Here is a 24,754-nt window from a genome sequence, read left to right as displayed (position 1 = left end):
ATTATGATCACGTAATCACGTATGTTTGTTTACGTTGGGGTGTCATTGCGTATTGTTTTTTTCTCAAAATTTGAAGATTTGCTTGCGATTGCTTAGATAGGAGTGTTGGTGCACGTTTGGTACCCCTCTTTAGTGTGTATCTCACTAAATACTATCCTACGCTCATGAGAGTGTCTTAAACCAAACTAACCCCCTATTTGAAGACCACTGAAAAAAAAAAAAGAGAATACCAAGTGAAGACCAACTTCATATTTACAAATCTGAATCATTCAGTTTATTTATTTATATATGATCATATAAGAATATTGATTGCTTTACATTCACACTTGGGACAGCATATAAGAAAATCATATGATGGTCAGTCTTATTGTTCTTTGAAACTAATATAAGGGATTTGGTGCATGTATTAACAATTGGTCAGTTCATATTGAGGGAGGAGGATGGTGCAAGGATGTTGCAAGTTGTGTTGAGCGGACAAAAGATTCAGAAGTTCAATTGATTCAATTGATGTTGCAAGTAAGGTGTGCGTTCATGAGCTCAACTGGCTAAAGTTTCAATTTAATTCTTGCTAATAACCCCGCCAACATCATATTAATGAAGAACCCAATAAGACATCAACAAGAAAAAGCTATCAGCTTCCCAACAAATCCCTAATCCCAAATTTCAGTTTTTTTTCTTCTTCTACGAGATAAACCATCCATGGACATATCACAGAAGAGAAAGAATAAATCAAGTAGAAAAGAGAGAGAGACATAAATAGATGAAATTACATGTTGCTGAAGACGATGCTCTGTTGAGAAAAGAAGAAGAAAAATGTTTGAGCGCTCTATATTAGTGACCTCGCTATTTAAGGGTGAGGAAAAAACGTACTCAGTTTAACGCCCCTTAAGGTGGTGAATTTGAGAACATGGTGACACGACCAGCCCCAAAATAAACCCTAATATCGAGACAATGGAGCAACTCACTACTCCATAAACTACCACACGCGCCGCCGGTAGTGGCTGCGCCGCCACTGTTCCGGTGACCTCCGATCGTTACCAAATTTTATCAACACAATCTACTCGACATTTCTAATAACTTTTTAGTTCACAACAAAGTCTAAATCCAAGCCTAAACAGTCCAATTTATGAAGAACACAAAAGCGGCACTATTCACAAACCCTAGAATTTCAAAACATCGATTACCTCAACGCGAATTGGTTCAAATCCTTTGAAGGGTTTGTTGTTGGAGATGAGACCTTCAAAACCCCTCAAGAAATTTAAGCCATGGCGGCCGGAGGAGAGAGCTTTAACGGAAAAAAGGTACGGCGGTGGCGGAACTTTCGGGCGGCACCGCTCCTTCACGGCAGCGAGACATGTGCTGCTACCAACCCAGAAATGTAGGGGATTAAGTCACATTTCGTTTGAGACCAGTGCGCAGCCCTAGCTCGACCGGACGACGACAGAGTCGGCAGAGGAAGGCGACGGGGTCGGGGGAGATCAGAATGAACAGTGACAAGAAATATTTGAATTTTCTGATTTTTCTAATTTTCTCCCATTTAATCCCCCTATTTATACTAAATTCCAAAAATACCCAAATACTTTTGTGAATGAAGTTTTCTTGAAAAACTTACGCATAAAAAAAGTCAATTTTTAGAGTTGTTACATTTAGTACGATTCTCAATCCGAGTAAAAAAATAAGGGTAAATTATAAAAAGGTAACATCTCCTAACTTATATTTGAAAAAAGTCAATACTTATGAATTAATTATAAAAAAGTCATCACATTTAAGTGAAAATTATAAAAAGGTCAACAAAATTAGAAAAAAGTCACTTTAAAAATATTTTATGGACTATTTTGCCCTTTCTTACTCTTTTTCTTTTTTTCATTTTTTTCCAATTTCGGCCATAACTTTCTCGTCCAGCGATAAATTTTGACGAAATTAGTACCGTTAGAAAGATCTCACTCCCCTCTTTCATTTGATATACTACCCACTCTGAATTGACCAACCGTACAAAGTGCAACAAACATCACAAAGAGTTGCCGCCATCAATGACGGTACTTCAAGCAATTCCAGCAAAACTGAAGCTCAAGGTTCCCTAATTACTGATATTCTCTTCATTCTGAGCATACTTATACCAATCTCATTTGAATTTTATCAAAATTTCACATATTTCTACATTTTTTCTCGGCATGTCACAGCTCCTGTCACAGACGCTGTCATAGACACTGTCACACCTACTGTCACAACTGCTATCACACTATCTATTTACACTCACTGTCACAACCTCTGTCACACTACTTGTCACAACCACTATCACACTACCTATTACACTAACTGTCACACCTCCTGTCACACCCAGTGTTACAGAAGCTGTCACACTATCTATTTACATTAACGTTCACACCCACTGTCATACAAATCTTATTTGAATTTTAACAAAATTTCACATATTTCAACATTTCCTCTCGGCATGTCACAGACGCTGTCACAGCTCCTGTCACAGAAGCTATCACAGACGTTGTCATAGACACTGTCACACCTACTGCTTTGGTATTGAAACAAGATTTACTCCATCTTTGGGTTCCTGAAGAAGAACATTCTCTTCGGAATAACCAATCTCTTCTAAAAACAAAGAAAACAGATTCTTCGAAAAATGCCAACACAATGTTAATAAATTCAAGAGGGACTTAAGTTCCTCCAAAATTTCAAGCCGTGTTAAATGTTGGTTGTCTTATCCACTGAATACACCATCAACCAGTAAGTTTCCCTACAACAATAAACATCAGGCATCACTCTTCCATACAAAAAAAATCAACATTGTCTTGGTCTAACCACGCAACTCAAATATCATCCACGCAACTCAAATATAGAGCAAACCCAAGGTGTGAATGCAACTTAAATTCCCATCTTCATCCAAATTTCCTCCGATCCAATTCAAACTCCCATCTTTCCCTCTTTTCCCAATTAGGTCTCACAAATTTGACCCCAAAATCCCACTCACCCATGCACCTAACCTCCAAATGACGCCGTATTCAGATCCTCTGCCAATTCAAATTTCAATTTCTAAGGCTCCTTGCTCCAAGACAACGTTTTGAGCCTCCGCTACAAGCTTCGATGACAACCCAGTGCCGCCGCTACTCCTGTCGATCCACTCCTTCCTCAACAACTCTGACTCTCGTCTTGGAGCTCCATGCCTAGTGCAGCGACTTGGATCTAGGCTTAATTAACCTGAATCAGAGCCTAAAATCTTTGATACTAGCTTAGGGCTCTGTCGCAGATCGCGCCTCATGCTTTATCTCCGTACGTCTCAGTTTTTAGACTGCCGACGAAAAATTCGAATTGTTTTTTAATTTTGGATCAATGGCACAGTCGTAAATATATATATATATATATATAATTATGGGCAACATTTTAATAGTTTTAAGAGCCCGACTTTTTTATAATTTTGTAAACTTAAGTGACTTTTTTCTAATTTTGGGTGTCAAAAGTGACTTTTTTATAAGAATCCCAAATAATAAACGTAAAATCGTAAGGAATTATAAAAGATTCAGGGCGTTACACATGGCCTTAAGTAAGGCTAATAGGCTATTTAATTTTATACATGTTAGCACCAAACACGGGACTAACTATTTTATACTCCTTATATAACACTATCCTAGTTAATACCCGCAAACAAACATGCACTTGGTGTCTAGTCATTGAACCTTGTTTGGTTCCCAAACATATATATTGTGAAAACGATTTGCTAAGTGTAAGTACAAATCAATTGTGATCATGTAGTAACACGATAATAATTAATTAAACAACTAATGTGTCACAATAAATCTATTTTGAGTCGAGCTTGGTTCACTCAGTTACAACAAGAGACATACATTATATCCCTGACGAAATGGTGGGTTGGTTCGTACTTCGTAGCATGTAACCAAAATAAGAGACGACACGTCATTTTTATTTTCTTTGCTACGAGTGTTAGGAGTTCACGGCTCCACGCACGTTGTATGTGCCCTAACCCAATTCAAAGGGGGTATGGACGTATGGTATGGAGAATACGGTACGGTGCCAATTCTGAAAATTCAGAATTCAAAGCTAGATGGGTGTTGTGGCACTAGGCTGGTCTATGGTTGTGGGGTGGTGACTGCTAAACGGAGTGGCTGTCAGCCTTGTGAGGTGCTGGATCAACTAGGTTGCCCACGCCAATGTGGATTGCCCTAATTAGGTAGGCGTTTTGATGGTCTAAACAAATTATGCGTCCCAATTGGTTTTCCAAAGTTTTCGAGAGAGAATGTTATTCATTTGGATCTAGCTCTAATCAAGGGTGGTAAAATCTGAAAATCCGAAACCCAAACCTTTCCCAGAGGCAGAAAGAAAAAGCCGCAGATCGCCAGCGTGTCTTATCTTTAAGCCGTCGATTCTCACATCCACTCTCATATCTCAGCCACCCACTCCCTTCACTCAAAACAAGCCCATTGGCCAAATCCAAACCATACGGATCGCCAGCGTGGCACTACTCCTATAAATAGCCCCTCCATTTCGCAAATTCAAATCTCACCGCTCCAAAATCTCCACTTCACTCCTCTCCGATTCAAACCCTAATTTCTCAGAAATGGAAGCCACAAAGGTCACCAGAGGCGCCGGAGGACGAAAAGGCGGCGACCGGAAGAAATCGGTCTCCAAGTCCATCAAGGCCGGCCTCCAATTCCCCGTCGGCCGTATCGCCCGCTTCTTGAAAAAGGGCCGCTACGCCCAGCGAACCGGGTCCGGCGCTCCCATCTACCTCGCCGCCGTCCTCGAATATCTCGCCGCCGAGGTAATTAATCAACTCACTCTCAGATCCAATTATGTCTAATTGAAATATGAGTCTCCAGTTTTTCTGATGGTGTCCTTTTTGGTAATTTATCTCAGGTGCTGGAGCTCGCCGGGAACGCGGCACGTGACAACAAGAAGACGAGGATCAACCCGAGGCACGTGCTATTGGCGGTGAGGAACGACGAGGAGCTGGGAAAGCTTTTGGCCGGAGTGACCATCGCCAGCGGTGGAGTGCTTCCGAACATCAACCCGATCTTGCTTCCCAAGAGCACCGCACGCTCCGACGCCGCGGAGAAGGCGCCCAAGGCACTCAAATCGCCGAAGAAGGCCGCTTAAAACGACGTGTAGTTTTTTTAGTGACAGAAGTTGTTGTAGGGTTTCGTTTCTGATTATATTGTAATCAGTTTGGTTCATAAATAAAATAGGTTTCATTTCGTATATAATCTGCGATAATCTTTGTTTTACAGTTTCAAACTGTCGATATTGTTGTTGGGCTTATTGGGTTTTAGGCTAATTAGTAATCGAACTAACAAGCCCAAAAATGGTTTGAGAATTGGAAAGGGGGATTCTAGAGCTAGAGAGCTCGATCTTAGGAGTATAGAAGAAGGGTTTAGCTTGGGTTTAGGGTATTTGAGGACCAGGGGTCCAGAAGTTTGTTTTTGAGCTCTACCTAATGAGTCATTTTCTGGTATGGTTTGCTCAAGTGTGAGATTCATTTTTAGTTTAATTTTGGTGATTGCTGGAATATGTGGTTTGATTTGTATGTTGGGAATTCAGAGGAGGGTTCTGATTGCAAACCGGAACGGACATCGGATTCTGGCCATAGCTGCCGTTGGTTCGGCTTTTTTATGCGCCAAAGGGAACGACAGTTTTAGTGAGTGCTATTATTTCACTTGAAATTTCATTTTTTGATTTTTAGGTGCACTTTTGGTTTTGTAGTTGAATTGAGAAATGGTGGTAGTGATTTGTGTACCAGTTTCAATAGACTGGGTTCAAGTAATAAACCTGTTCAATGTGTAGATTCTTCGTTCTCGGTGTCGATACCTGCACCATGGGGTGAATCTCTATCACTGCCGAGGCAAACACTTGACCATTTTGACTGCCTCATTACATTGTGGAATGTAGTTGGTGTTGGTTTTTCCGTTTTGGTTATTGTGTTTGTGTGTGCTTGTTCTGTAGGACTTGTTCCATTATTTTCTGTTGCAAATAGTTCGGGTTCTTCGGCAGACATAGGGAAGGATGTGTCTGGGTTCTCTGCGGCTGAAGAGAGCTCGAAGCCATGTTCTGGATGTTCGGGCAAGGATATGATTGCAAAGGCTGCTGCAAAGGTCGATTTTGAGCCTTGTAGGTATTTATGGGGTTGGTGTTGGAAAGGGTATAGGCTCTGGAACTATAATCAATGAGGATGGCACGATCCTAACATGTGCTCATGCTGTGGTTGATTTTCATGGGCTGAGAGCTTCATCAAAGGGGAAGGTCAGACATTACACGACTCTAATGATCCCCTACTTGTTTCATTGGCATTTTCAATTGATTGCGTAGATGGTCCTACAATTCCTCTTATTTATTGGAAAACAGGTTCAATCACTTGCATTATTGAGTATTCTGTAAAAATGTATGTAGAATGAGTTATTTGGGAAAGGATCATAATCATTGTGTTTGACAGTTAATAAGTCGGCAAACTTGTAAGTGATGAAAATCAAATCGAATTAAAACCATGGAAAAGAAGAGAGAGAGGGATGAATTGGAGTTACACTGAGCGAGGCGTGAGATCTTCTGAGTGGTTTCGTTAATGCCCGACTGGATCCGGGAGGCCTTCTTGTTGAATTCGGATCCGAAAGAGGTTGGGACGGGAGATCTGGACGGTGAATGAGCATTCTGAGATGGACGGACGGGTGTGGATCCTCCGGTTTTGTTGAAGGTGTCGGAGAGTGATCGGAACTCGGAGGTCCGATCACGGTAAGTGGAGGCCATTAAACACGAGTGGTACGACGTCAGAGCCTCAGACGCGAAGTGGAGGAGGGGAGTTTATATCAGTTGTTAGGAATCGATTAAAGGCGGATGGGGCATGCTGGGAAAGACCGGTGGTATTCTGGGGAGGAAAATTGCCCACGCTTGCTTCCAGCCTATTTGACGCTTCCAATTTGGAAAAGAAGAGAGGGATGAATTGGAGTTACACTGAGCTAGAGATTGGTGTAACTTTGCAAGATGGTAGGACATTTGAGGGTACTGTGGTGAATGCAGATCTACAGTCTGATGTTTGCTATTGTGAAGATCAATTCGAAAACCCCTCTTCCAACAGTAAAATTGGGTACTTCAAGTAGACTTCAACCGGGGGATTGGGTGAGAGCAGTTGGTTGTCCACTTTCACTTCAGAACACCGTCACAGCTGGTATTGTAAGGTAGAGCAATAGTAATCAGGAGTAATATAGATTTTGATCCTTTTCATTTGCCCGTTGTCCAATGTGGACAAATGATGACTAAATGAAGCTTTATAACCTTGGCTTTTTATTGTATCATGTTCATCATATGCAAATTGCTCACTGTTTGAATGTTTGCTGTAGAGCAAGTCAGCATTGGTTTAATATAATTATGGCCTGGGTTAGTCAGTGTTCTGTTCTAGCGAGGGCAAAAGTTAACGAATCCTTTTGTCATTTTCCTTTAAACTAGTTGTGTCGATCGGAAAAGTAGTGATTTGGTATTGGTGGACTGCGGAGGGAGTACCTACAGACAGATTGTGCAATTAACCCAGTATATATCTCTTCCCCTTTCTGCACGTATTTTCTTGTTGACGGTTTTGAAGTTAGAAGGATGTCTGTCCAGACTTAGGGTTCTTCCTTGGGTTATAATGGTAGAGTTAATCTGTATGAGGCAGGGGAATTCTGGCGGACCTCTAGTAAATATGGATGGAGAAGTTATTGGTGTTAATATTATGAAAGTAGTTGCTGCAGATGGATTGAGTTTTGCTGTACCAATCGACTCAATTGCCAAAATAATGGATCACTTCAAGAAAAATGGGTACGTTTGTTTCAGTGTAGGAGTAGATTAGTTTTAGATTGTATACCTTGTTAATATATAATATATATATATATTATTTTTTTACAATTGTGAGATTGATGACATGTTTGGCAGGAGGGTTGTTCGGCCTTGGCTTGGACTGAAGATGATTGACCTAAATGATATATAGCTGAAAGAAAGAGATAGTTCATTCCCAAGTTTAAAAAGAGGAATTCTCGTACCTATGGTGTGTAGTCTACTTGCTTTCACCGTTTTTTAATAAAATAAATAAGGAAAACTTATTGAATTCATTATTGTACACTGTTGAAATATGTTATGCATGTTACTATGTTAGGTTTCAGTACTCGAGCAATGCATGCTTTGCAGTAACTGCTTATCCTTGATAAACTAGGTAACTCCTGGGTCACCTGCTGAGCGAGCTGGGTTTCGTCCTGGTGATGTTGTTATCGAATTTGATGGAAAACCTGTTGCCATGAACTTGATGGTATAACAAGTTCTAAATCCTTAAACTATAATTGAAGCCATGAACTTTGGGTCATACTAAGAAAACAAGTCGTTCGTTAAGTGCTTTGGGTGGATAGTATAGCGGGAGAATGTGAAGTATGGACTATGAACTGGACTTGCAAATGGAAGCTATCGAGTTCAACAAGTATTAATTATAGTCGCGTATGCAAGACGATTGATCTATCTAAAGTTCTGATTGCTTAACCTAACAAGAGAAGTTTAATACACAATAAGGGATGCAGTAATATGTGTAAAGAAATAGGACACTAAAAGAAGTCCTTGTACACTGGGGGGTGTTTAGTTGTAGATCTGGATCTTGAGAAACTTAAGCTTCTCCGTTTCTGATCACTTCCCCGATAATATTCTCTTAGCTAGTTGTATATATATGATACTGTTTTCTGACGGTAAATATGATTGATGCATTTGTGACAGATCACTGAAATAATGGGACATAGACTTGGAGTACCACTCACTGAAGGTAGTTGGTCACTTTAACTGTAATCGCAGAGGAGTGTAAATGACAAGTTTTTAACTGTGAAACTCCCTCCCTCCCCCAGTGCTCCGACAACAGCTTACGCTTTAGTCATTGTAATCACAGAGTGGAATGTTCTTTACCAATGTAAAGAACCAGTGTAAACAAATGTGTCTGTATGACGAACCAGTGTAAAAGTGAAAGGGGAAGAACAGCAGGAACTTCATTTTCTGATGAAGTTAGTGGAAATAGGGATGTTAGTAGGGCCGTAGTGTATGGAATTGCAACATGGGGGACGAGTTTGCAAAACAAACAAAATCATGGAAATAAAATTGTAAATAATCTGAACTTCCTTTTATCGAGTCCACATTTAGTTTTCTCAAAGGATTTACATGCCCTAAGGTAGGGGTGGCACTTAAGACCGAAAAACCGAAAATCGAATCGAAAAAACCGGATCGAAACTGGAAAAAACCGAACCGAACACAAGAAAAACCGAACCGAACCGAATTAATCGGTTTGGTTTCAGTTTGGGCACATAAGAAACCGAACCGAACCGAAAAACCGAATTATTTATAAAATAATGTCGTTTTACGTTTATCTTACCGAATATTTGTTTTGATTAATGTGATTTTAAGTTTATATTATATATAATTATATGTTTCTCTTTTGTAGTGTTATATATGTATATATAATCATCTATGTTTATATGTATGCCCATATATGTATGTTTCAAATAACTTTGCTAAAACAAACACACACACATATATATATATATATATATATATATACAAGCGGATGTGTAATTACTAAATCCGCCTCAATATGAAGCAATTATATGAAGAAAACTTCTCAAGATCGATCGACACCAGTCGATATGATTGATATGTATATATAGTCACCTTGTAAAAATTTCATCCAATTCGGACCTCGTTTAACCGTCGGAATTTCCGGTAAACCGAAAACAACACTAATATACCCTAAGGGAGGACCCATTACCAAGATGCGAATGAGAAAAGTTGTTTATATTTGAAGTCACATAATTTTTGTTATCGATCGTGCATGGTCGAAACAAGGAAACTCATTTGGCAAAGTCCCGGTCAATGAGGGTTTTATTATGTGAAAACGCATGTTTTTTGGTTGACCGTTGGTACGGACAGTCAAACCATGTTCAAAACGGACGAAATTTTTACGGGTTCCCTAAATATATATACCGATCACATCTACTGGTGTCGATCGACCATATTTCAAACTGAAGTTGTCGATCGCCGAAGTGTCCACTAATGTACCATAACTTTTTATATTAGGGTTATAATAAAACTATCACATTATGAAGTGACTATATGAAGGAAACTTATCGGAATTGATCGATACCATCCGATGTGATCAGTATATATATTTAGTGACCATTTTAAAATTTCATCCAATTCGGATTTCGTTTGACCGTCGAAATTTCCAGTAAACCAAAAACAACACTAATATACCATAAGGGAGGACCCATTACCAAGATGCAAATGAGAAAAGTTGTTTACATATTTGAAATCACATAATTTTTGTCATCGATCGTGCGTGGTCGAAACAAGGAAACTCATTTGGCAAAGCCCCGGTCAATGAGGTTTTATTATGTGAAAACGCCTCTTTTTTGGTTAATCGTTAGTATGGACGATCAAACTATGTTCAAAATGGATGAAATTTTTACATGGTCCCTAAATATATATGTTGATCACATATATTGGTGTTGATCGACAATATTTTGAAATTAGAATTTTTAAAAAATTAAAAAAAATTAAAAAAAGAAAACCGAACCAAACCGAACCGAACCGAACTGAAGTTTTATTTCAATTTAGTTTACGGTTTGACCCCAAAACTGAACCGTTTAAACCGAATGCCACCCATACTCTGAGGCTAATGCTAATCCTTATCAGTAGATTTTATAAGAATAATTAATTCCCTAAGGATAAATTGGAATACCAATGGCTTAGTTTTAACCCTCTATATGAGTTAAGTCTTTCAATCTTATCAACTCGACCACGTGTAGTTGTTATCTTAACAAAGTTGTAGATCAACTAAGCGCCCACATTCACCACCACCATATCCAAATGCTGATCTCTCCATCTTTCGTGCAGTCGAGATGATAGACCGGTGCAGCATACCGAGCATGATAAAATTTCCGGCCGAAGATGGTTATGGGCCAACTGGAGAGAACTGTGCAAAGCCCATCGAAACTAGTCCACAGAAACAAAAGAAGTAAGTTTTGAAAGTAATTTCTACTTCTCCGTTTAGTTCTGAAAGCTCCAATAGGAAGCTGACAGGAGACGCACCCTGACACCGTCACCAGAAAAAAGGCGGGGTTTCAAGAGCAGAGTACTATAGCTGAGTGACAGAGTGAGCTTCCCCAACCAAAACCATCGTCATTCCTCGCTCACAATCTTACATCATCAAACATGAACCAATTTCTGGTTTTCACTCATAAACCCCTCTCTTGATTTATAGTCTCTTCTTGTTAAATTGACTTCTATGTTTTTTTTACTGTTCCATAAACTCTCTCTCATCTGATTTGGGCAGAGGAAGCTTTCAACTCCACACCAGATTCTGGCCGTGGCTGCCGCCGGTTCGGCACTGTTGTACGCTAACATCACCGGAAAATCCAGTGAGCTCATTACTGTTTGGCTTTACGGTTTTTGCTTGGTGTTTTTATTTCTGGGCCCATCTTTTGTTCTTGGGAAGTAGAAGCCTAAACCCAATTGAAACAAATGAAAAAGATCAAATCTTTGAATTCGAGTCTGTTTATGACTTTGTGTTTAGCAATCTTATAATAGTTGTGGGTTGAATTTCAGGATGGTGGATGGTGAGATCGATTCCTACACCGATCAGGGAATCATTGCTACTTCCATGGAAATCAAAGCAATGGGATCAATGCCCCTTTGGTTAGTGTAGTGACTGTAGTCCCTTCATTCTTTTCTGTAGAGTTCACATTTGGAAGCAACATTGTGGTATTTGTTTCTTGTTTTCATGAATTTGGTTTGTGATTTGTAGGATTGCTTCCAATGTATTGTCTTAGTGATGGTTTGGTGGAGGATGGTTCGGTTCTTCCACCGGACACCATGAAAGGTGATGCTTCTGGTGACCCCATAGCTGAGGTGAGGCCAGAGCGTACGTATGCCAATGCATTTGCCAAGGTCAGCCCTGCTGTGGTTCATATTCATGCTCCAACTAGGGGCAATTGCTCAGGAACAATCATTGATAAGGACGGGACTGTCTTGACATGCGCTCATGCTTTTGTTGATTTAGGAAATTTTGGAGATTCGTATGAGGGGAAGGTTGGAGTCCATACCAGCTTTTGTAAATTGTGATGTCTATAGAAGTTAGTATTTGGTTTTGAAGTATGATCAATTTGTACAGGTGGAAATAAACTTGCAAGATGGCCGGAGACTTGAGGGTACTCTGGTGAATGTAGATGTACATTCAGACATTGCTATTGTGAAGGTGGATTCTAACACACCACTGCCATCAGCTGAACTTGGTCGCTCGAGTAAAGTTCAACCAGGAGAGTGTGTCATAGCTGTTGGATCTCCATATACATTCAGCAATTCTGTCACGGCTGGTATTGTAAGGTAGGTAGATCAGTTGTGAGTTCTATAGAATTTGTCATCTCTTTAGCGGTTATCCAACGGAAGTACCAGAATCCTAGAGTTACATATAGCCGACAGTCAAAAACAAATTGCCTTTTAATTCAGTCTTCTATTTTTCAAATATTAATGATTGTGGTGGAGTAAGCAATTTGGGCTCGGAAGTTGAAGAGTTAAAGTTAACTGGGTCATTGCATTGTTTTCTCTCTTGCATCTAGTTGTGCTGCTCGTAAAAACAGTGATATGCGTCCTGGTGGGTGGAGAGAGTATAGAGAGTACATCCAAACAGATTGCTCAGTCAACCCGATATGTCAAACTATTGGCTCGAAATATATTTCTATAACTTGTCTCCTGTCCTTGGGTACACACAATAAATCTGGTCTCTCCATCTGAGTGATGCAGGGTAATTCGGGAGGGCCCTTAGTGAATATGGATGGAGAAGTTATTGCTGTTAATGTTTTGATGGTGCGAAATGCTGTTGGATTGAATTTTGCCGTACCAATTGATTCAGTATTTAAAATTATGGATCAGTTCAAGAAAAATGGGTAAGTTTGTAGTTCAGCTGCATTCTGGAACTCATTACCTGAAAGTTGTCGGCCTCTATGATAACTTAACAACAAATGTGATACTAGCTGACTAACAAATGCAGGAGGGTAGTTCGGCCTTGGCTTGGAGTTAAAATGATTGAGCTAAATGATAAAATAATCTCTCAGCTTGAAGAAAGAGGTTCTGCATTTCCAAATGTGAAGAAAGGAATCTTTGTGCCTATGGTAAGCACTGTGATCATTCTATATTCCTATAAGGATGTATCCGTGTAGTAGTATTCTGGTAGGAAATACACATAGGTTTCATCCTTTGTCCAGTTCCTTTTATCAAATAATTTGAAGCGGTGTTTCCTAGTCTAAGTGGGTAAGCACATATTTACACAATTATTTGACTTCTGGAGTAATATCTGATGATACCCCATTATGTACTAGTGACCTCTCGAGAGGTAGAGACCAAACACTTCAGAGTACCTTATTTTGTTTTCCTGAAAGAACAGAGTACAATCTTTGCTATCTGCCATTTAAAGTTCACAAGTACTTTTTGCCACTTGAGCTATTTTTAACATTATAGATTTAAGCGTAATTCTGAAATTTACCCTGTTAAAGAGTAAAGATACTAATGTTGAGGAGTAGATGCATGGATCGCTTGCCTGATGATTTGTTCAATTGTTTGCCAGGTAACTCCTGGATCACCCGGTGAGCGTGCTGGGTTCCGACCTGGTGATATCGTCTCTGAATTTGATGGAAAAACTGTTGAAACTGTTCATGAGGTATTGAACACCTTTGTGTCAATATTAACTTCTTTTGGATGATTGTTATATATGAAGTTTGTAATCGTTTAAATCTCTCCTGAATAGCTGCTGTTGAAGACAGTAAAATTATAAATTAAAGGAATTCAATATCTTGTGCAGTTATCATGTACTACCGTTTTTTTTTAGCATACAATTTCAAATCTGTTGTAAAGGATGTAAAACTTCTTTTGTTCTGCTAAAACTGTTGTTGATTTCGTACTGCAAATTTGATGATTATTGTGAATGTTGAACTTGTTGCAGATCATTGATATCGTTGGAGACAGAGTTGGGGAACCTTTGAAGGTTGTTGTAAAAAGAGTGAAGGATGAGCAGGTGACACTGACTGTGATCCCAGAGGAGTCATCTGATCCGGATATGTGAATGAATGAAGGTATCAGGGGCTGTATGTTTTACTAGCGCTGGTGTATGACTCGATTGTAAAACTGAACGTCAAAGAGTAAAATTGATTGATATAGATTGGACCAGCAAACTGCATTCGATTCGACATCTCTTGCAACCATTCATCATTTTCCTATCACTACTTATCAGTCTGGTAATATATGCATGATACTGATGTTGGCATTAATGATTGCAGACTTTGCAGTATTGAGCTTTCACGCTTGATAGATGAAATCATGAAAATAAACTAGTTTGTTACAAACATGAATTTCTTTTACATGTGTAATTCATTTTAGCAAGTTTCTTCTTTCAACCTGATAGTGTACTATCAATCCACTATATGCAAATATGATTGAGATAAAATTCATCATTTGCTAGTATGCATGCACTTATTGAATATGGTGAATAAAAACCAATTACATACCTATAAACTATTAGAGGAAATTAAAAGAAATCAAACTTGAGTAGAGAAACAAGTAATAATTTATTTAATCTAATCCAATTATTAGGTGTATTTGTCCTCTTCAGAGTTGTCAGGCAATTTCATTAATCCGAATGACCGATTGTGCTGCCTTTATAATATGCATATAGAATAACATTATAACGGATATCAACTTCATTTTCAAATAGAGGAAGAGTTAGGATTCATGTCCTCTCTTGTTTTTAGCCCAAAAGTGTGTAGAGTTCATAAAGTATCCCTTATATTAGAAACAAGGATACTTGTAGTTGAGATATGATTGATATAAAAAATGAAAAAGGCAAGAAATGTAATGACTTGAAAGAAATGTTAAGAAACTAATGGGTCATCCCTTTCTAGATTATCCGTAAATAAATTCTTCTAAAACTGAATTTAATAATCATTGAGCCAACTAACATAATGATGTAAATCATATGCCTTATAAAATAACCACCTTCAGTTCAAACTAAATCCTCATTCAAAACTTCATTGAAGTACAAAGCAGTAGTAGAAAACTAATGAAAATTGACTGAATTCTCAAACTAGCATGCTACCAAAGCATCACAAAAGCTATTAGTTTCGTATAGTCAGCACACAACTACAGCCCTCAATCAAGATTTCAAGGGACCATCACAGAAGCTACTCAAGCTAGGATTTAAGTGGCACTGTTGCACACACTCCTCCTCGTCTCCCCTTAGTCTTTGCTAAGAGAAGGTTCATGACATTTGCAAATCTCTTAAAGTTGCGCTATAAGCTGCTTTGCGAACTGACTGAACTCCTCATCTTCCATACCTGCGACTTCCAATGCTTTAACCAGTACTGTTCTGCAGGCCGAATAGTTGGAAGTGGAAAAAAAACTAAATCATGGTGGCCATTTCCTTCTACCGTATTTCCAGCCAATACTGCATAACATCTTCAAGGAAGTTAACATCAGCGACAAGTGTCCTCAGGTTTAGAAGATGAGGAGTTCAGTCAATTATGGAACACTTGGAACCCGCAAAATTAGCTAGCAAACCAAGACAAAGCTATATAGCTAGCAAAATTATGGAACCCGCAATCAGTTGGTCAATTTATCAGTCATGTTCGGACGAATTGAAAAAATCATTGTAGCAAAATTTTAACTCCAAATTTCAAACATATAAACTGAGCTAGGGTAGCAACTAATGCAACGAGAACTTATTCAATCAGTGAACACCAATCAGGTCAAGACAACAACTGATCTACTGATGCAGTGGAGCTCATGTCATATATACACAAAATATTCTAAAGACTGCTGGGCAACAGAACAATGGTCACATTCTTGCAAGTTGCAAGTAGGTTGCTCATGACTCCATGACTAGGATATGATATCAGTTGGGACATGACTGTAGCTGTTCATCATGAATAATAAGAACAAAGAAGTACTCAAAGTGTTGAGATGTGGCTCAAATTAATGCCATATTTATTACAAGTGAAGTAATGTTTGAATGGAAGAAATTGGCTGCAATAAACACAAGGTAAATGCATGTGCAATAGCTCATTTATTGTGATGTAGAGCTAGAAATAGCTAGGGTGGTGCAACCATATTTGAAACACAAAGTAAATGTATGTGCAATAGCTCATTTATTATGATGTAGAGCTAGAAATAGCTAGGATGGTGTAGCCATATTTGAAATATGTATGAGAACAAGTCCACAATCATACAATGTTATTGTGGGAATGCATGGAGTATAAAAACTATTAGGAATAATTTGATACTATTTTAGTGTAGAACATTGAATGGAAAAGAAAGAAAATATGACTTTGGTTTTCCTTTATAAATGTGTTCTCTATGTTAGCATGACAAGAGTTGGCTATAAATAGCTATGAATGTTGGCATTGAAAAATCGGTGGAGAAACATCCGAGTTTTGTGTACTCTCTTGTTTAGGAGGAATTTCATTCTTCATTGAGTGTTGTGTAAGAGAGTTGTCTTTACCGGGAATTGAGAGCGTGAGTTGAGAGAGATGTACAAGGGTTAAAAGGTTTTGGGTTTAGGTATAAACTTTGAGTGAAACACCTTATATTTTGTTCACACTATTCTTGATAGTAAAGAAATATCGGATCACGCCCTGTGGACGTATCTTAAGAAGTGAGAGAATCACGTTAAATCTTGTGTCTTTGAGTGTGTTTATTTTTTCTTATTATAATTGTATTCTCGATATCATATCTTGTTTTTCAATCCGCTGAGTGATACCCAACACAAAGTGCATGTGAACCATGCATATATAATTATGAAAAACGAGAAGTTTGCTAAGAGAGATTGGAAGATTGTTGAGGAGTGAGGACAGTGTACAGTACTAATACAAGCTCATCAAGACGTACATATTCCCAGTACACGCGTCTTTCCAGGAAAACTGATTCCAAAAACCAGAAGATAAAACTCATGATAAGAACGAAGTATATATCTCAAAGTACAAAATTAACCATGCATCACTATAAGGACACAGCAAAGCTAAGCCAACTTGAGAAGCAAGGCTGTTCAGGAAAACAGTGTACGTACAAGATCATCACCTATTCTCTATCCACAGATAACCCTCTTTCCAGGAAATCTTTCGAAAATCGGGAAGGGATCCCAATCTGGAATTGAAGATTATGAATGAATAATATGGGATTGTACATGCACGTGAATGTTTAGTACAGTCAATTTGTTTGAGTACTGTACGCGGTATTGAATCATATGGATTGGACTCAACCTGAGAGATCATGTAAGTTAGAGTAAAACACAAGTGTTATCTGAACAAAATCTCAAGAGATGAAGACTCTCACACAAGTGTTTTTTTCTGTTCTGGAAATGCTCATCATCTTTTAACACTAAGCCCTCTACTGAGCAATTGCAAACAACGCACTACATGCATAAGCAGGTAAGTTTCCTGATTAACCAACTCAGTTTTATGATCTTCTAGCTAGGATTTAGGCTTATATTATATTGACTGGTTTAAGTGGGTTTTACAAATATTAATGCATTTTACTAAACCTTCATTGCTATTATATATATAGCATGCATATAGAATAAGAACCATGACTTCATTGCTAGTTAGTTAAGTTAATTTGCAACATAAGTAAGAGTACGTACGTATAGGTTATAGATTTGCGGATAGCCCTTGAATTTTATAAGACTTACATGCAAGATAATTAAATTAGAAAGCAAGTATATATCATACGAAGCTAGCTAGATGATTGAAAATCCGACTATATTTAGAACTTGTAACGTTTCCCCTAGATTAGTTAGTTACGTCCATTCTCTTAACTTATAAGAAAACTGTCTTCATATAATAAAATACGTACAAACAGTGGTTTAAATAACGGTTATTGTCATCGTATCGATTTTGTAAAATAATGATATAATAGAGATATATCAGATTATATCGGATTTATCGTATTTACTATTTTAATTAAATTTATTAAATTTATGAATTTTACTACAACCAAGTATCAATTTTTTAAAGGGGTTTGGAACCCAGCCAAGCTAGGAAGCCCAGCCCCACGCCTGGTTCTAATTAATAAAAAATGAAAATAAAATAAAATACACAGCAAGTGGGACTAGACCAAAATATTGCCGAGAAAAAAAACCCAAAGAAAAAACAAAAAAAAGTAGATAGTTCTACTATGAAAACCGATAATTCAGAAATCTCAAGTAATCAGCTTGTAAGAACTTAACGAGCACACTAGGGGGACTATCATATCAAGCAAAAGAGTCATTGTTGAGGCCTAAATTGGTCATTATGTTAGCTACCACATTTCCTTCTCTGAATATATGACTGCATCGAAAAGACATCAAGCGGATTTTAGATAAATAGTTGTGACAACTGACTCTTAAGTTCCACGGGGGAGAGAAAGATTTGGAAGAAAAACATAACACCACACTTACAAGGTCACTTTCCAACCATAAGTAGAACCAACTCTAGCAATAGCAATTTCAATTACTAAATAAAAATACACATATGATTTCAAATAATAAAAACAAGTGCCTAAATAAGGATTGTTGGATTTGAGGCAGATAAGCAGTGGTTTGGCTCCACATATGAAGCTAGAGGTTTCACCTGATGATGTTTTCAGCTTCCCTAATTAAGATATCGGTGTTCGAAATCACTTTGAATATGAATATGAAGTTTTTGTATTCGAAGAAGATGAAGTTTTTTCCATGATTTAAAGCGCATCACGTCTCAATTTTAGATTTTGTCATTTTTTTCTTTCTTCGTAAAAGTAAAACGATGACATTTTTATTTGAAATTAAAAAAAAGTCCGATATATCGGGTCAAAATCGGGTTGACCCGATATATTGGATTTTGACCATTAAATTATTTGTCAACGATAACTTGAAAAGATATTTAGAATATCGTATCATTTTTTTAATATCGGAGATATATCAATGATATATCAAATATATATCGGGATATTTAAAACAGTGAAATGACACAAAAGGAAACCACTGATCAATTTTATCAGACATTCTTGGAGAATGGAGATATTGATTCCCCTTTCTTACACATCTGTTTAGTCTTCATCTTGTCCTTGCTTCACTATTAAGTGGTAGCTTATCTTGGCACTACCCCGCCCAACCCTTCAACATTGCTTATAAAGGAGCACGCAATTCCCCCACTTTAGACAACCCAACTCTTGCATGACTCAAGTCCTCCTGATCTCTTATCACCCTCTCTCATTTACCTTTCACCCCTTCAGAAAACCATTTCAACACAATTTTTCCATCTATCAATGGCTTCTAACTCAACTTCTTCCCTTAGCTCGGGCTCATCTTGGACTGCCAAGCAGAACAAGACCTTTGAGATTGCTTTAGCCCTTTTCGACAAGGACACCCCCGACCGCTGGTACGATATTGCTAGGGCCGTTGGGAATAAGACACCCGAGGACGTTAAAAGGCATTATGACCTACTTGTGGAAGATGTGAAGCTTATCGAGTCCGGCCAAGTTCCATTCCCGAATTACATAACTTCTGGTCGGACTGAGAGATCAGGGCAACATCGGTCATGATGAGGAAGAGGTAGTCTTTAGTATTAATACTATTTACCAAAGTCTTCGTCCACCACCAAATTGCATGATATATGAAATTTTTGCTTTCTATTTCTTTGACAACACAATAGCCTAAGCTGAAGCTAATCCCTAAACCCGTTGTCTGATATATTTACAGGATGAGGAACCTGAAGCTCAATATATTGAAGCAAGACAAGTAGAAGTCTGCAAGTACCTGCTAATGAATAAAGATTCGTCGCTAGCTTCATTTTCTGAACTGCTTTAACTGCATGAGCAAACGCTGTGGTCGAGTAGTGCTAATTAAGTAGTTTAAGTAATCTTGAGGGGAGATATTGCATACCCGTGATTTCTTGTTGTTAGAATAACTGAATAAGTAACCAATCTTCTGTATCTGATCTATGCACTCTGAAATCTTTAGTGCAAGATTGAGCTCATGCTGCTGATGTAATATAAGTTTGTGTGTGTCAACTGTCAAGTGTGCTTGTTCTAAACTGTTGGATTAATTGCTCCATCATATTCATATTCAAAGGCATACGGAACTTAAACTTTTTCCTTCAAAAATTGGTCATAGTATTTAACAAGAAGCTACTCATCATTCAGACCTCTAGATTTGGACATCCTTAATCATATATATACATATATATATATATATGTATGGTTGGTCAATTGGACATTTTAATATCTAATGTTTAAAAAATGACATGGGTACTGGAATTAGATTTGATGTGACACTATGTTGACTTTTTTGTTAAATATAGAGTAAAATTGATATTTACACATTATTTATCAAAATAAAAATACAAATAGAATTTTATGGGTTTAAGACTAATTTCTCTCAACTTAGTATATCGTTTGTGAGAAAATAAATATGAATTAATTTTAAGCTTTAATTGGAGGTGAAAATTGGATTTTTATTTAGGAAATCTAGAATTTGTAATTTAAATACACACGATAATGATTTTGGTTGATTAAATATAGCATCGCGGAGTAATTTTGTGAGAAAATTGAATTTCATTAACACATGACTGACTTATGCTATTAATATGATAAAAAATATTAACTTAAAAATGCATACAACGATTAAGATTTGAAGATAATGAACACATAAAACTCATGTTATTATTATATTTTTATAAATATATATATTTAAATGTCTATTTTACTCTCTTATTAGTCAACATAAGTACTAAAATGTCATATAAAATCTAACTTCTCGTACCAAATTCTCATCTGACTTCTTTAATTTAGGTACCAAAATATCAAATTGACCATACCTCACTTACCGTACCATAAAAAAGAATTTAGTAATTTACCATATATATACCTCACGCAGTCACGTACGGTACATAGAAGAAGAATTTACCACATATATATATATATATATATATATATATATGGTACTTGACCTGTACGGTTTTTCTGATATGACCTGACCGGTACGACTTCAACCCAAAAGAGAACACTGGTGCGACTCGCAATGATTAAGAATCCAATTAATTTCCAAATTCTGGTCACTAAATAGGTTTTAGGATTCAAATTTTGTATTGAGTCTCATCTTGATTGGTTGTTGGAAGTTCATTATACTTCACACACAAAATTAGCTTTGTTGATTCTTTCTCTAAACTTCCTAGGTTTTACCGTTCATGATCCATGAAGAACTGAATGGTTTGCAAGGAAATCGAAATTTGTTTGAAATTTGAGACGAGTCAAGACAACAATAGGCTGAAGCATTGAACAGGACAAGTCGAGTCGAGTCAGTATCAACCATATAATTGCACAAAAGTTCTCCCTAGCTAGCTCTTCAGCCCTAGCTAAGCTGTCAAGAGCACACAGGGTTTCAAACATGGGGGGTACAGAAAGGAGGAAATTCTGAGGAGGAGACAAAGCAGTTCACGATTAGGAGAGCCTCTTCCACACCTACTACAACAACAATGGCAGACCTTATCTTCAGCTGTCTATTCTTCTCCAGGACTCTTTGTACGGAGTCAATTATGTCGTCAATTTAGTATAAATACATGAAACACACTTGTAATGATCTACAGAGCGCGTTTTAGGGGGTTAGTCTCCACTAGTTATTCTGATTTTGTACGTTCATGCATGTACATATCATCAGTAGCCATACACTCCTACAATGAGTACAATCACACGGGGGACTCGAATGGTTGAAGATCAATGATGGATCGACTCCAAGGCTCATGCTAATTAGCATAGACTGTTAAATTCGATATTTCGAAGAAAAAAAAATCTGCATGGGCAGCTGGACCGCTATGGAAGACTGTTAAATCAAATCTTTAAGCCAAATCTTCAGCTGTAGTGGTCTGTAAGCCAAAGTTTGAGTTGTGCCTTGTAAACTGGGAGATGTATAAAATAACCACTTTACAAATATATGGATACAGTGGTTGAAGTTGAACCATCCATGTTTGTCCAAAGAAAAAAATAAGCAGGACTCATTTCATTTCCTCACATATTTACAATGTGCATTTGCGTATTTCACTTCCCTAATGAACTTAAATAGAAAGCATAATATAAACAGAGAAAAGAGAACACTACCAAGTAATAAAAACATATACAGTAATTCACAAAGTTTCTTCTGGCTTCAAGAAATTATAATATTCAAGCTGAGTCATTTCTCCTCCATTCACAGGGTCAAATTCACATCGGTAGAAACTGCAAACAAACAACACCATGAAGCTTAACTCATTTACTGCACTTAATCTAATGCTAAAATTTGGATCATGTTGCATGCATAATGTTAATAAATATTCAAACTGTTAAACATTATACAATTACTTGTGATTGTTGGGAATCACAAGGACATTGGTACGAAAAGTATGAAATGTTCCAACCTTTTTTACTAACCCCAAACCCTCTCCACAACAAAAAGAAAACAGAAGAACAGTATCAAAATCAGTTACCTCCCATCCATGCCAATAACCACAACTGTGTTCTTTTGGTGGCCGAAGGCAACAATGTACTCCAAACCTTCCTGCAAGTGAAATTTAGCCACTGACCATTCTGAGCTGAAATACCTTGGCAGAACACCTGCAAAAGATAAACTGAGAGTGAGGCTGAAAGACCAGGTAAAGGTTGAGCACATATCATCCATAAACAATTGACATCAACAGTGCCTAACTCATAAGCTTGGTGACAACTTTAGAATTCTCATACAATTAGAATTATAAGCCAGCTAGAAGATATATTCACCTTTCATGAAAGAAAGAGATGAAATGGCTGATTGATTAGGAGGACTGGATGAATTAGGAGGACTGCGTGATTTATCATTCCCTAAGGATCCCAAGGATCCTGAATCAACCTTTAGATTGAAAACATGGACAGTTCCCTTGTCACTTGAGACAGCTAGCCAATGGGCATCAGAAGAGAAAGCAAGACTATGTATCTCTGCTCTATCGGCTCCTCTCCTTACCTGCATAACATCCCAAGTAATTTCTGAAAAGCCATAATTTTACATACTGATTACCAGAGATCACACATTTTAATAGAATTAGATCTTTCTACGGCTAGTTATACGCGCAAAGTGGCAAACACATTTAACTTCAGATAAAATTTACTGCACACTTCAAAAGAGGTTATATTATCGCTTTTGCCAGACACCTGATGTGTGTAAAAAAGAAGACATTGTAACTGGAAGCATTGTAGTACTCCTCATAGTGAATCATAACCTCCTAAGTTGACATTTAACTTCTCTTACAGTCTTACTTATGGCTATTGCAAAAGCTTAGAACTTGATAACATTCTGTGTATATCCATTTACACCGATACAGATAGCTTCCGACAAAGTCATCAATGCAGTGGAAATGTGGCTTTATATCGAGTGAAATTCAAGTACTGCTATTGAAGTAACTAGATGCAATGACCTACATCTTGTCAAGCTAGCACAATTGGATCCAATTACACCTTCCGAAATATAAAGCTTCGCCTTTTTGACACTAAGCTGCTTCCTAACACCAAATTTGTAATCTTTAAGCTAATCAACCAAAACATAGCTACATAAAGAACTCAAATTCAACTAAATTCCAATACAAAACGCAAGAAATAAATCGAAAATTGAGAGTGTGTACCTCTTGGAGTAATGAACCATCCAAAGCATTGAAGACTCTGATCAGAGTCCCTTTACTGCTGGCCGTAGCGAGCAGCCTCCCATCCTGCGTGAGCGCGAAGCAAGCCAGCCTGGAATCATGAGCCACAATAAACTTGGTCCGCTTCGACCCGTAATGCTCGACCCGAATCTGACCTTTCTGGAGCCCCGGGCACACCAGCACCGCCTGCGGCCCCAAATGCGAGACCTCGCAGAGCCCCTTGGGGTTGGCGATCGTCTCAATCTGATGGAGCAGCTTCAAGTCGGCGAAGTTGTAGACGAAGATCTTCTGGACGAGGACGACGACGATGCGGTCGCGGCGGAGGCGGACGGATTTGACCTCGGAGCGGAAGGAGAGCTCGCCGATGCAGCGGGACTGGTGGTCGTCCCAGATCATGACCTTGTTCGGGGAGTAGAGGGGTTCCGGCGCGGCGGCGCCGACGAGGGTGAGGATGTTGCAGCGGAAGAGCATGTGGACGAGGCCGACGGCGCCGCGGGGGCCGAAGTCGCGGCGGAAGATCTCGCGGAAGGGGTCGCAGTTGAAGATGCGGAAGCCGTGGTCGGTGCCGGCGGAGAAGCAGCCGTGGTCTTGGTTGAAGGAGAGGTGGAGGAGCTGCGGCTGCTGGGCCGGGTTTGGGGGAGTCGGAGTCGGGTTTGAGTCGACGGGTTCGGAGTCGGTGGCCATTGACTCAAAGGGAGGGGAGGGAGAGGCGGTGGTCATTGGATCATCGGGGAAAGTCCGTGTGAAATGACGAGTTTGGGTTTCAGGAAAATTGTAGATAACAAGAGCTCGCATAGCTCATGGCGTCGTTGAAAAGACCATATGCTAATATTTGTTTCGTTTTAAAAAATACAAGTAGCAGGTTAGCATTATATGTTCCGTTCCCTTTCCATTTTTTGATCATGTGATGAAACATTAATGCAAATTTGTTTTTTAGAGGAGATTTGTGCTATTATTATTATTATTATTATTTTTAAAGATGTTCTTTACGAGAATTATTGTCGTTGTTTATGGTAACTTATGCCATTAGAGCCCAAGAACAACTGCAG

At 38.3% G+C, this 24,754-nt stretch overlaps 5 protein-coding genes across 5 annotated transcripts; 4 read left to right on the top strand and 1 right to left on the bottom strand.

The window, feature by feature from the left end:
• The first annotated feature begins 4,548 nt into the window (after positions 1 to 4,548).
• On the top strand, positions 4,549 to 5,231 carry LOC126797967 (histone H2A.1). Its single transcript, XM_050524762.1, has 2 exons — positions 4,549 to 4,789; positions 4,885 to 5,231. Exons 1-2 carry the CDS (start codon positions 4,586 to 4,588, stop codon positions 5,122 to 5,124), a joined length of 444 nt encoding a protein of 147 aa, XP_050380719.1. The 5' UTR covers positions 4,549 to 4,585; the 3' UTR covers positions 5,125 to 5,231.
• A 230-nt stretch (positions 5,232 to 5,461) lies between these two features.
• On the top strand, positions 5,462 to 8,805 carry LOC126800810 (putative protease Do-like 14). Its single transcript, XM_050528223.1, is given in 13 exon segments — positions 5,462 to 5,476; positions 5,566 to 5,662; positions 5,809 to 5,880; positions 5,965 to 6,121; positions 6,123 to 6,264; positions 6,978 to 7,049; positions 7,051 to 7,190; positions 7,459 to 7,481; positions 7,484 to 7,539; positions 7,664 to 7,806; positions 7,921 to 8,032; positions 8,198 to 8,290; positions 8,743 to 8,805. Coding segments are annotated over 13 exon segments (1,185 nt in total).
• Positions 8,806 to 11,099: 2,294 nt separating this feature from the next.
• LOC126798376 (putative protease Do-like 14) lies at positions 11,100 to 14,157 on the top strand. Its single transcript, XM_050525325.1, has 10 exons — positions 11,100 to 11,238; positions 11,345 to 11,429; positions 11,617 to 11,706; positions 11,816 to 12,099; positions 12,182 to 12,393; positions 12,627 to 12,714; positions 12,811 to 12,953; positions 13,058 to 13,178; positions 13,631 to 13,723; positions 14,006 to 14,157. The coding sequence occupies exons 1-10, from the start codon at positions 11,224 to 11,226 to the stop codon at positions 14,123 to 14,125; spliced, it is 1,251 nt and encodes a 416-aa protein (XP_050381282.1). The 5' UTR covers positions 11,100 to 11,223; the 3' UTR covers positions 14,126 to 14,157.
• Positions 14,158 to 19,332: 5,175 nt separating this feature from the next.
• LOC126798378 (protein RADIALIS-like 1) lies at positions 19,333 to 19,608 on the top strand. Its single transcript, XM_050525327.1, has one exon. The coding sequence runs from the start codon at positions 19,333 to 19,335 to the stop codon at positions 19,606 to 19,608; it is 276 nt and encodes a 91-aa protein (XP_050381284.1).
• Positions 19,609 to 21,940: 2,332 nt separating this feature from the next.
• Positions 21,941 to 24,477, bottom strand: LOC126798377 (autophagy-related protein 18a-like). Its single transcript, XM_050525326.1, has 4 exons — positions 23,688 to 24,477; positions 22,813 to 23,032; positions 22,524 to 22,650; positions 21,941 to 22,275 (listed from the first exon to the last, which is right to left on the bottom strand). The coding sequence occupies exons 1-4, from the start codon at positions 24,423 to 24,425 to the stop codon at positions 22,185 to 22,187; spliced, it is 1,176 nt and encodes a 391-aa protein (XP_050381283.1). The 5' UTR covers positions 24,426 to 24,477; the 3' UTR covers positions 21,941 to 22,184.
• Positions 24,478 to 24,754: the final 277 nt, after the last annotated feature.

Source organism: Argentina anserina, chromosome 6 (assembly GCF_933775445.1).
Source record: "Argentina anserina chromosome 6, drPotAnse1.1, whole genome shotgun sequence".
Classification (NCBI taxonomy): domain Eukaryota; kingdom Viridiplantae; phylum Streptophyta; class Magnoliopsida; order Rosales; family Rosaceae; genus Argentina; species Argentina anserina.
This window is presented reverse-complemented; position numbering and strand designations above follow the sequence as displayed.